At 55.9% G+C, this 12,888-nt stretch overlaps 1 protein-coding gene across 1 annotated transcript in view; it reads left to right on the forward strand.

The window, feature by feature from the left end:
• Positions 1-12,888, forward strand: part of FAM178B (family with sequence similarity 178 member B) — a 102,797-nt gene that overhangs the window by 28,167 nt on the left and 61,742 nt on the right. Inside the window, 3 exon segments of the mRNA XM_070046862.1 lie at positions 2,054-2,206; positions 8,490-8,595; positions 12,132-12,216. Coding sequence (XP_069902963.1) covers positions 2,054-2,206; positions 8,490-8,595; positions 12,132-12,216 — 344 coding nt within the window.

The following is a 12,888-nucleotide window of genomic DNA, read 5'->3' on the forward strand; positions in this document are numbered from 1 at the left end:
GCCTTTTTTGACAGCAGCCACTGAGGTGGTTGTTTTGATGTGGGATCATTTTGATGGGACAGTTCAGTTCTCTGCTTCAAAGAAAATTACTGATGTACAAAGCCAGCAGCCTCTTCCATCCCTGAATGGGGCCGGGGGTGGGATGGGGGGTGCCAAGCAGGGGTGTGGGTCTGGAAGGGGTGAGGCCGAGGCTGGGGGCTGGTGACCATCTGGCGGGCAGGCCGCCTGTGACTGGGAGTCACGTGACCGCCACAATTACGCATCATAGAAAGGCCCCCAGTCATCCTGAGCAGATCATCTGCTCCCGCTCCAAGGATTGCTTGCGTCTTGAATAGACAGTGTCCTATATTCTCTGTTCCTTAAAGTTAAAAGACCTTATGTGTGTGCTGGGGCAGGGGAGGGGAGGATATTTATACCACAGCATCATCCTTTATCCTCAGTTCTGGGCTGCACAGGAAATCCTCAATTAGATGCGAGAGAGTCATCTCAGAGTTCTTAATAATGCACATGCATTATATTTAATATCACAAAAGTCCCTTTGAACGATGGTTTGGGGGACAGGAGCTGAGAACTTTTTACAGATGAGCCTAGTTCTTACAAACTTCTAATAATTTGTACCTTTCTTCAAATTATAAAAACAACATAGGGAACTGTAGATAGCCAGAAACTCAAAGAGCAAAGAAATTAACAGAACAGAAAATTGTTTCACCATTTGTGGGGTGGTTTGCCAAGGCTACTTCCAAAGGCTGCGGGATCAGAATCTCCCCAATTTTCCGACGTCATTCCCATTCATTCATTCATTCCCATTCATCCCATTCATCCTTAGGATGACCCTCCTTACCTTAGGTCACTTGGCCAGAGCGTGACAGGTTTCCTCTGGCCAGCTGGTGGACCACCAGCTCTGCACCTCCACTTCCAGTGCCGGCCACTTGGTCCCAGATCCTCACGGGAGTCCCTGGCAGCGTCCCCTCCAAGTTCACTGCCTCAGGGCCTGGCTGAGAACCTGGGTATGGGCTTTCCTCTGGTGAGAGGAGGGGGTGGCTCCTTTTATTTTGTTCTTTTTATTGTTAAGTGTATGTTATGTTACCACAAAATCAAGCCGAACACAGTTGCGTAAAATAAACGGGAAAATGTCTCTTCTTCCTTCCCCTCCCCCATACTGTTCCCTAGGGACGACCCCAGACCTTGGTTGGGCGCATCAGATGTGTGGGGGGGGTGTTACCTGTGTCTAAGAACGTGCGTGTGCATGTCTGTGTGTTGACCTGCGTGCGCGCACGCGCACCTCCTATCCTGCAACTTGCTATTTTCACCCACTGCGTGCTGTGCTCAGGGGATCATTCCATCCTGCGTGGTGCAGAGATCTGCCTCATTCTTAGGAATCCTCTTCACCGCCTCCCTTAGATGCGTGCCCATAGAGTCGGAATGTATCTCCCTGTTTCTCCCCTGTCCGTGCGGCCCATCCCTGATCCACTGAATGAGACTCTCAGGGCGGCGTGGGCCAGGGTGTCTGCATTTAGCAGGCTCCCTGGAGAGTCCTTCTGCTCAGAGGAGCTTGAGGACGCTGCTCAGAGGGAGAGTCCAAGCAGTCCAAGCAGGGGAGAGTCCTCCCCGCGAGGCACCGTGTAGCAGCTCTGAGGCTGGTCCCCTTGCTGGAGGGCATTGCCGTGATCCCGTTACGCTTTTCCTGTCCGTGCAAGGGCAACCCACGCCTGACTCAACCTTCAGTGCCTGGCACTCGCAGTCGTGGGCACTCAGTGAAAGTTTGAACGCAGCCCATGGGTGGGGCAGGATCTGGGACCAGGATTCTGGCTCCTGGACCAAGGCCCTGAGGGAGGGGTTGGGGTCTGACCGACAGTGGGAGGGGGAAGGGCTCCTCAGTCTGTATCTCTCGGGCTCCCCCTCCGTCAGCAGGTGGCGCCGTGTCCCTGGGCTGGTCCCAACCAGGCGGGGGCTGCAGGGCGGGGGTAGCCATCTGGTCCCCCCTGGCCTCCCTCCAGGCTGCAGACCAGGTGTGCCTGCTGACGCCCGGCTCTCCTGCCTCTTGCTTTGCCAGGAAGCTGGTGGAGAGGTTCTCCGTGTCACTGCAGGTCATCCCAGCAGTACATCCAGGCGAGACTGTGTTTCTACCCCGGCAGCACCCTCTGCCCTGCATCCTGGACTGTTCACACCTGAAGCCACAGAGCCGCCTGGAAGAGCTGTTCCTCAGGTAAACATCGGCGTGGCATTACCAGGCCCCTCCCTCAGGGAGCCCAGTGGTGAGGACCACCCCACATGAGGCAGTCCAAAGCCGTGTTTTGCCAGTTCGGATATGTCAGCTTTTAGGGAAACAGATGAAATAGCACACGTCAACTTACAATATTTCATTTACCAATTTAGATGTACGCACTTTAAAAAATCTTACATTACAGCAGATATTAGGCATCTGTTCTGTAATTGTGTTGCCTCTCCCTCCCCCACGCCCCAGTTTCATGGAACGGCTCTGGTCACACCCATCATACATGCCTTTCGGGTTATGTCTCCATCAACACTGGAGCCACTTTCCCGGCCATCCAGCAGTTCTCCAGAGCCTGTCATGGCCGCTTCCTCCTCCTCCTTGGGTCTGTGTGTGATGCTGACCCTGAAAAGTTTGTCCCCAGCCCCAGGTACGCTCTGTATAACGTTAGGACAGCCATCCTGGTCCTCCTCTCGTTAGAAGGTGTTCATGGTCATTATCACATAACCCCTGACTATGTTGATTTTTTAGGGGATTTTTGAAAACTTTACCACAATACCACGCAACGCTTGCAACTGTGAGTTCACATGTCTAAGAATAAGAGAGAGAGAAAAAGCACAGGATACAGTGCAGCGGCCCTCCAGGGGGCTGGTGCCCTGCTGGGCCTTGGTGGGCCCGAGGGGATGGAGGAGAGGCCACCAGCCCCCACCAACCCCTGCCCCAGCCTGTAAGGCACGTGGAGGTTGGGGCCACATTAGCACTTGAATGCAGGAATCTTGTTCTCTTTTCCGGCTAGTCCATCTTATTTTATAATAGAAAGATAACAATGTTTTGATGTGTTTCCTTTAAAACTCTTTATCATGGGAAGTTTCAAACATACATCAAAGTAGAGTGTACCTCCATGTACCCATCACTCAATGTCAGTTACCAACTCAAAGCCAATCTTGGTTCATCTCTACCCCTGCCCACTTACGTTGTCCCCTCAGGATTATTTTTAAGCAAATCCCAGACACATACAATTTAATTCGGTAAGCACTTCAGTCTGTGTCTCTAAAAGACTCTGTCTTTAGACAAAACTTCAGTATATTATTACACCTAAAAAATATCGGAATTTCTTAATAGCATTAATTAATATCAGTCAGCATTCAGATTTCCTTGATTGTCTTTTAAGTGTTTTTTAATATGTTGTTGAAATCAGAATCCAAACAAGGCCCAAATGTTGCAATTAGACAAAGAAATGTTAATGGTGAAACTGTATCCCGTGGCATTGATGCCCCAACATATTTAACCATTTTCCTCATTTTTCTCAACATGCAGGTTGTTTCCAACTTTTCCCCCCACTGTAAACAATGTGGTAGAGAGTATCCTTATACAGAAATATTTTGTCTGCAGTTCTGGAATAGATCCCTGCATATGACGTGAGGTGATTGGGTCTGAGGGTATGCATATTGGTAAAAGTTCCCATTGCCAAATTGAAAGTATTTCTGATAAAGAGATGATGAAAAGGGGGGGAAAAGGAATGAAGAGAAAGAAGTAAGATAGTGGAGCTGGAGGAAGGAGAGGGACAGAGCGTGGCTGGGCAGGGGAGGAGATAAGAGGGGAAAGGCAGGCGGCTTCCTGAGCTGCTTCTCCTCGGGCTCTGTGCCAACAGCAGGTTTTCTGTCCCAGGCTGGATGGCCGGCAGGAAGTGTTTGACAGATGAGATGGCCCGTGGTGCGGTGGCCTGGGATCCGAGCGGCCGTGCCAAATGGGGCCAGGTGGCCAGCCAGCTTCCCTGGAGCGGGGAATCCAGACCCTGCGCCCTCAGGTCTGCTCACGAAGCAGGGCAGAGATGGGGCTGCAGGGCCTGGCTCGCAGGGCTTCCTGGAGGAATGCCCGCGCCCTGCCCGCGGCCAGGTCAGGGGGCGCCTGCCATGCACCGGGGAAGGGCCACTTCCTGAAGGTCACCCTTTAGCCTGGGGAGGGGGGGTGTCATCCTTTATTTCCTGTTTGTGCCAAGGACTTCAAGCCCAGACACAAGCGTGAGGGTTACTTGCTAGCCGTTCAATAATTATCCCGTTGTGCGCAGCCGGAAGCACGAAGATGGAGGAAGAAGAAAATGTTACTTGATCTCTCAGAGAACAGTATGGTTCAGTTTCTCACCGGAGAAAAAGTGAACACTTTGTGAGATGGCAGGTGACTTTTATTCTCCTCATTAGACTCCTCTGTATTTTCCACACTTTCTGTGATAAACACATATCGTTTTTATCATTAGAGGTTTGGGGGGGAAAGTGAAGGAGATTTAAAGAAATCACTTCTTGAAGTAGATTTGCTTCTTCTTGCTGTTCGGTGAAGAGGGATATTGTCTTTCTTTCCACTGCACAAAGTGGGAAATCTTGGCACAGGTTAAGCCAGCAGTTTGTCTCAGATTGCGGAGCGAGGGAGGGCGCCGGGCCTGGTGCTCCCGGCTCAGACCTACACAGGTTTACATGCAAGAAATCTCCTCCCAGAACCCACAGCTGTGGGGCTGGAGGTGGCCCGGGCCATCCTCTCTCGTTTGTCACCCGGCTGGACGTGTGACCTCAGGTCGGTTCCCTGGGACCAAAGTCACATGCTATGACAGACGCTGGTACCAGGGGCTGAACTTTTTCCTCCGCCTCTAATACCCCCCCAGCCCCGAGTGGAAAAGCTGTAGGACCTGTGCCCACAGGCAGCTCCAAGGCAGGAGCCAGTGCCATGGGGGTGGGGTGGGGGGTGGGGGCGTGGAGATTGCCCGCTGAAGTACCCTGGGCCCCCGCAGTGTGTGCGGGAGCGTCAGGACCCATGTCTGTCCTCTGGGTGCACCGGCCGCTCTCCCCGTGAGGTGTTTGCAGTGTGTTCTCGGGGTACCTGATACGCCGACGGGGACCTCCCTCCCCGACGGCTTCAGTGGGCAGGGGAGGGGGTGGGTCGGAGCTTCACGGTGTGAATGATGCATAGGCACCGGACCCCCCCCCCCCAGGCCCAGGCCCCAGCTCCTGTTTTGCCAGGGGCAAGCCCGGGTGAAATAAATCCAGCAGTTACAGAGTGTGGACGGGGCTGAGCCGCCCAACTGGCTGCGCCTGCCCCCAAACTCCAGAGCCAGCAGCAGTGGCCAGCCGGGTTGTTGCTGGGATCCCTGGGCTGCTAACCAGCGTGGCGCTCACTGATGTTTAAACAAAGGGAGGAAAACGAAGAGGAGCAGGGATGAGCGCTTGGACCGCCGTCTGTTGCTGTTCTTTTCCTCGGCATTTCACTTAAGCTAACATTTGAGTAGCCTGGCAAAGGCGCGGAAACTGACACTGTATAAATAACGGCGCTCGCTGTTTATCCCTCTGCCATCACTTGGGATTCCCGAGGCATTTAGAGACTTCGCCCTCTGGGACGGCCGCCCGTAAAACAGACGAGAGATGGGGGCTGGAGGGGTCCTGACGCGGGCCTTATCAGGAACCCACAGTCCAAGCAGAAGGTCGGAGCTCCGCCAGGAGCCCAGCCTGCTGACCCAGGCTGGGGCCTTTGTTCTGTGTGATTCCCCTTTGGGGCTGATCCCCCCGCCCCCTGCAACCTTCCTTCCTTCTGTTCCCATGGCCCCGTGTCCTTGCCGCGGTGGCAGGGCGTTAGTGCATTCTGGCAGCTCCCTGTCTGGGTGGGGACCTCCCCCCCGCCCCCGCTCCCCGGGATCCTCAGGGTTGGCAGCTGGGGCTTCACGCTCAGCTGGGCCTGCCTGGCATCTGCTGCCCAGCAGGAGGCTCTGCTCCTCCCATTCTTGCTCCGAGACATTCTGACATTCTCAGGATAACTTCTGACCTTGGCCTTGGCTTTGCCACAAGCACAGGCACCCACCTGGACCCGGGGTCAGCATTCTTGGCTTGTGGACACGCCGTGGGTTTGTGTAAATCTGACAGCAGTTGATTCCGTAACCTGCGGTGTTTTGAGTTTGCAGCGCACACACCTGCCACACGCTTCCCTTCTCCTCCAGGCCTCCCCACGTGCTGCTGTGCAGACTCTCCTCCTGCCTCAGATCAGGGCAGTGTCTGCACGCCAGGCCCATCCCCACCCTTCCCCCAAGCGGGAAGTTACTTCTGCCGCCGGCCTGTCCTTCCACTGAGTGGTGATGGGACTCGTGGTGCAGCCGGCAAGGCAGCACTGCCTCCCTCACACCGAGCACGCATGGAGGAGAGTGCTCGCATCTCATCAGGCTGTCGGCACAGAATTCCTTGAAAGCCGTTCGCTTCGAGGCACAGCCGGACCGTGCCCTCTCGGCGTACCTCCAGCTCCTGGTCTTGCAGACTAAGCCTAGTTCAGCAGCAGTGAACGCAAGGCGGACTGAGCATTTCTCTGGCAGAAACTCCACTGCAGAATGGTGTAGCAGAAGGGAGACATTCTCACCCAAGGGGTATCTCTCCCTCTGAGCAGCAGTCGGAAATGTGTTTATCTGAGCCTACAGGGGCTTGTACAATCAATTCCCCTACTGAGAAGCTGGCGGGTGCCCCCCGAGCAGAATGCCAGAGCCAGAGTCTCCTAGAGTCCCCGGAGCCCCAGCCTCCTTACCACATGGCCCCTGGCCAGGTCCTGCCAATTTGTGAGGCCCTCCAGACACGGTGTGCTTGGGTATCGTCTAGTGTTCGGGGTGCTGTGCTTGAACCACGCATGCATCGCGGGAGTCAGTCCATGAAAGTGTCCATGTGACTGAGCACGGGGATCAGAGTGGTGTGTGCCAGCAGCCCTGGGGTGCACACGTGTTTGTATGTGCAAATAAAGGACTGTTTTAGAACGGCCAGCTTCACAAGCACAGGAACAAAGCTGCTTTCTCTGAACCTAAATGATTTAAAAAAAAGAAAAAGACATATACAATTTGTAAATTGCCTGGATATACTCAAGCAGACAGCAGCTTGGCTCCGAGGAGAATCTTTGTTTTGGAGCATTCTGTTCCTGGCAGATTAAAGTATGATGTCCTTTTTAAAAAGGAGAGGAGGAGGTTGGGCTGACCGAGGAACTTTCTCTCTCGAGTCATGACTTTAAATGCTGTCTGAAATGCTCTTTGCCGGGATTTGGCCATTAAAAAAGAAGAACAAACACGAAGTTACTTTTTCATTTTCTGGAATCCTTATTAATTGCCTTTAGGACGTTATCTAGAAAGAGAGCGAAGAGGCATTCACCAAACACGGACGGAGTGGGAGAATCCTACCCCACACCCAGCCTCCACGGGACATCCAGGAGTACAAGAGGGTGATGCAGTCCAGCCAGCCCCTCTGAAATGAAGCACCTTCTACCAGAGGCCCTAAAACCGCACAAAATATATCAACTCCTCGTTGTACAGGGACCTGGGATCCTGTGGGTCCAGATGATCTATCGGGGCAACAGTGTACTCAAAGCAGGGCTCCTCTCCACGCCAGCAGCTCCTGGCGGGAGGGAAAGGCCCCGCCGGATCCAGTCGGGAATGGAATCGCAGGTTAGGGCCCCAGGAGTATGGAGAGTCTGAGCGCCCTTCCCCCTTGGCCCTGGGACCATCGCTGCCCACGTGGTTTCCAGAGAATCCCACGTGGCACCCTTGGTTGTTATTTCCTTCCCAAAACTTCCCCGTCTTGGGCCCCTTTCTGTTACTTTCCCATCTTCTCAGGTGTCCCCTTTGTTTCGGAAAAACACAAGACGGGGCAGACACGCTCTGTGTAACCAGACCCCGGATGCTGGCTCCACGTGGGCCCCATGGGTAATTCTGTCCGCCCGCTGCAGCCCGGAGCCCTCAGCTAAAAGGTGCGACTCCCAGGCCCCTCTCCTCATTGCAACGCAGGTCCTTTTCACAACCCTGGTAAATACCTCAGTTTCCTCCCACCCCCGTCAAATGGGAAGGACAAACTGTATTCCTCAGTCGTGTGTTTAAAACACTGTGAAGGGAGTTCCCTGGCAGTCCAGTGGTTGGGACTTAGTACTTTCACTGCCATGGCCCGGGTTCGGTCCCTGGTCGGGGAACTAAGATCCCACATGCCGCACGGCGTGGCCAAAGAAAAACCAAAACCAACCAAACAAACAAAAAACCCTACTGTGACATGTGTTCGTGGACAGCAGATGATTCTGATGGTGCCACGGGTCGTTTTACCTTCCAGCGGGTGCTTGCACCAGGGCTCCACCAGCAGTTTTGTCCAGAGCAGGGACTGACGCGCTTCTAGCATCCCGGTGAAGCGGAAATCTGAACCATCCCCCTGAACCCAGCCTCGCCAAGACAGGCGTGTTGAGGAGGCTCCCTCCCTGACCTCGCCCCTCTGTCCCTTTGCTCCCACAGCTCCCCGCCGGCCCAGCAGCTCTCCTTCCTGCGCAGCGGCCTCCTGAGCAGCCTCTACCTGCCCTCGGGCCTCCGCCCCGTGCCCCTGCTCCGGTGGCTGTTCCAGGTGAGCACCGCGGCCTGCCGCCAGGGGGCGGGAGCGTGCCGGCACAACAGTCTGGGCAGGGCCGCTGGCAGGAGGGGCTGGGCACCCACCCTCTTCTTCTGGCCTTGGGTGCTGCTGGGTTTGTCCCAGCTGAGGCTGGAGGAGGGAGGGGGGCTTGTGATGACAGAGACAGGGAGGTGCAGGGACCGGTCTGTTGTCTTCACTCCGGTCCCCCTAGAGCGTGTGCCTCACAGGGTGTTGCTTTGCCCCCAGAGGCCCTCTGTGTGATTCCGGCAGGGCCGCTCAGCAGGTGCTCACACCTGCTCGCCTTGTGTCCAGGCTCATCTCCAAGTCACAGGTCCCGGCCCTCGTCCCATGGGCAGCGGGAGCACAGCCGTGCAGCAGCCTTGCAGGTGTGAGGGCCCTGGTGAATTCTGAGCTGGGGTGCTCGGGTGTTCGCCTCCCGCTGTGGAGTTGTAGGTCGGCTGGAAAAGCCTAGAACAGCTGCTCTGTCTTCCCCTCCCTTCCGTTCCGGTTGCTGCCAGGGGCACATGCATTCTGCCCGGGGCTCAGAACCTTTGCACTGAGAAAGACAGTGAGAAGCCAGCAGGGAAGGCCCGGGAACCAGCTGCTGGGATCTGAACGCAGGGCACGGGGATGCAGCCTTGGCCCCCACCCAGGACCTTCCCTTGCCCGGGGACCGGCAGGTCCCAAGTTCCAGCTGGTCCCATTCCTGCCAGTTGGAGCCTGGACCCCAGCCGTGAATTAGAGCCACCCTGCGGGGCGGATTGTCCTCGGAACTCCTCGGCCTCGGCAGGCTGGCTGCCTTCCAGAAGGAGCCCTCTGGCTCTCTCTCCTTCCCTCTGGGCTCCTTCCCATCGGCCCTGCCCTGCCCCTCCCCCGGGCCCAGGCCACACAGGGAACAGAGCGGCCATTATTCTCCGTCCACACTCAGTGCAGGCTTCTTTCTCCTTGCTCAGCGCACGACAGACGCAAAGTCGGGCATCGGAGGCACAAAGAACCGGTCTGAGATGTCACCCACAGAAGGTCCTTGTGTGACCCTGACACGGCGTGGAGGCGTGAGCGAGCCCCGCCTTGTCTCTCCCCCCACGTCTGTCACCTGGGGGGTCCCCGAGAGCAGAGGACCGAGCCCTGCTCCTCCACATACTACTGTGTGACTTGGGGAGTTATTTAACATCAGCTCCGTGCCTCAGTTTCCACTCTGTAAACTGGGGTCGGTAGTCCCACGCGAAGGCTGAGTGAGGAAATCCTGTGAGCTGCCTTGTCCTTATAGTCCCCCGAGGTTCTGCCCAGGGTCTGGGCATCATCTGGAAGAAATGAAGTTAGCACGGAGGTCAGGTTCTCCATCTTCAGCAAGGAGAAACAAAGCAGCTCCTCTCCCTGCCCATGGCTAAAGTCAGATCAGTGAAAGGGGTGCGCTTGGCCTTGGGGGCCTCTTCTGGGGGAGACCCTGCCCAACATCTTTGTCTCCGGAGGGGAAGGAGGACCAGGGCAGCTGCTGTCTGCCACTCACGTGATCACACTACAGGCTTTAGGATGGGCTCTGATGTTTCACTTCCGAGGTTTTGGTTTTCTTGTCACTTGGAACTTATTTTCCCACAGCAACAGTAGCATTGGTTCCTTTGCAGACCTTGGTTCAGGACAGGCTACATGCTGAGCTCTAGGGACAGAAAGGTCCTGGAAATGGCGTCCCAGGTAGATGCGTAGAACGTGGCCGTGGGGTTCCGCGTACTTCAGAACCGCGCGCTGTTAGTGAGAGGCACAGATCCACGGGGGCTGCCTGAAGCTGCTGGGGCGGGTGGCGCTCCGATGAAGGTGCAGGGGCGGTCCGTGGGATCCAAGGGCAGGGATACAGCTGGGCCTCAGGACGAGCTGGAAGCAGGTTGGACAAGGGTCGGGATCCTAGGACAGGCTTTCGGCTTCTCTCTGTACCCCAGGCTCCACGGTTAAGTAAATTCCCAGGAAGGAGAGTCTGATTGGCCTAAGAGGGGTTCAGTGACCACTCCCAATCAAAGGCAGCTAGGGGAGCAGGCTCACAGGGCTGCTGGGGTCCCACATGCATACCTGGGGTTGATTCTGAGAGCTAGGGGGTGGGGGAGTTGGGCAGACCGCTCCAACCCTGCTCCTTCAGCTCTTTGGAAAGGCCATCCTGTGTCCCCATGGAGACTAGTTCCTGCTGCCCGCCACCCTCCCTGAAGCCGGGGGCTTCAGTGGGGTGAACAGTGGCGCTGGGTGAGTAGGCTTCAGCCTTAGTGCTCGTGAATTGTGTGAGCTCGTCACTGGGGCCCTAGTGTATGCTTCCCAGGTGAGCCTTGCTGGGGAGGGCAGACAAAAGCAGGAAGCTTATGCTGTCAGTGAACTTGTATTCTTGTTGGGGAACGATCACGTGTTCAACTATAAAAAAGTTAGGAAAGGAAGAGGGAGGCAGGGTTCTCGTGTCTTAGGTCAGATCCCTGGGAAGCAGGAAGCCGCCCCTGTGAGGGAGGGAGGGCAGCAGGGCTGGGGCAGAAGGAGAAGCCGAGTAGCAAAGCAACTGCATGCCAGGCCACGGCCAGTCCCGGGGTGCTCTGGAACTGGGATTACCCTTTAGAGTTGTCCCATTTGAGGCAAGGGGTCCTGGCCTTTGGACCCCAGCATCGGCTAGTTATCAGACGATGGCTACACTTGGAGAGGGGGGTGTGACCTTGGGTGAGGGACTCCCTCTGTCCGAGGTCAATCAGCCAGCAGCAATGCCCAGCCCGTGGGGGTGGGAGCCTTGGTCCTGAACCGAGCGCCCACTGCAGCGGGCTTTTCTCGGCACTCTCCAGAGGGAGGATGGTGTGCTACACGGCGTGGCCTGGCCTCACCTGTGTGTCCCCAGACTGGATGGTGCTGGTGGGGAGGGTGCACGTCTCCATGTCACACTCTGTTCACGTTCCAAATCCCCAGCTGTGGCCGCAGACTCAAGGAGTGTTTGAATAAGAATCCCAGTGCGTTTGAGTCAGGTGGGTGCCCTGCCCACCCTCCCCCCATCAGCTTGTTGAGGATCCGCACTCAGTACCAAGGACCTCCCAGAGCCGGTGGGCTCCCGAGGCTCCGATGTTCGGAGTGAAGGCCCTGACCTGGAAGTGATGTGAGGGCCTCGCAGAGGGGCCGCACTTTATCTTGTACCGCTGACGGTAGTCAGTGCCGCTGAGCTCTTTCTCTTCCCTACACCGGTTCCTGCCCTGGAGGGGCGTGGCTGTGACCACAGGGAGTGAGGGGCAGAAGGACCAAGACTCCCACACAGGGAGGTGGACAGAGTAGGAGATTTCAAGTCGCATAGACCTGGGATTGAATCCTGGCTTTTCTGCTTCGTTGCTCTGTGACCCTGGGGAAGTTGCTTGACCTCTCTGAGCTTGGTTTCTTCATCTGTAAAGCAGCAGTAATGACAATATCCTTCTACTGTGTGGATTTGTGAGGATTAAATGGGACTTATTTAATATGGCGTAATAAAGGGTTCTGCTATTACTCCATAGGAATGACCCAGCTAACCTGTTTCTTTTTTCTCCTCCTAGCTGCTGACATGGCCTCCAGAAACTTCTTTGGGAGCCTTTGGTCTCCTGTGGGACCTCAGCGTGGATGGGCTCTTCCGTCCGTCCGGTCAGTACCTCGGGTGCAGGGCAGCAGCTGGCACGCTGGGTACCCAAGCTGGAGAGCCTACATAGTACTCGGCTCTCAGCCCCGCACCGCCCCAGCCCAGTGTGTGGGAGAGGTGCTAGTGGGGATGTTGCATCACCGGGACACGGAGACATCAGGCCATCTTTGGCTCTGGCTCCTGCGTTAGTAAAAAGCTGAGCCAACAGGCTCCCCAGCACCTTCTCTGGCCTCAGCTCCATGTCACCAGGGCCAAGTCCAGGCTGACTTCACAGACTTAGGATCCTGGAACAGTCTGGGAGCTGGGTTCTCTGGATTTACGAGGACAGCTTGCCTCCAGCTTCTTCCTGAGAGCCCCAGTTTGCTTGGGTGGGTTCCAGGAACATCTGCATCAAATCAGGGAAGCTCTTTGGGTTGGAGTCACCAAGGGGGAGGGCCCTGAAGCTGTGCCCCTACCCGCAGCCCTCCTCAGCTCCTAGGGCATCAGTGGAGCCCCTAAGTTTGGACTGGGCTGGAGTGAGAGCTTTGAGTCTGTACCTTGGTCCTGACATGTAAGGGATACACTTAAGTTATTTTTATTTGTTTTTAGTTTATTTATTTATTTTTGGCTGCGTTGGGTCTTCGTTGCTGCACACGGGCTTTCTCTAGTTGAGGCGAGCGGGGGCTACTCTTCATTGC

This window comes from Globicephala melas, chromosome 12 (assembly GCF_963455315.2).
Source record: "Globicephala melas chromosome 12, mGloMel1.2, whole genome shotgun sequence".
NCBI lineage: Eukaryota > Metazoa > Chordata > Mammalia > Artiodactyla > Delphinidae > Globicephala > Globicephala melas.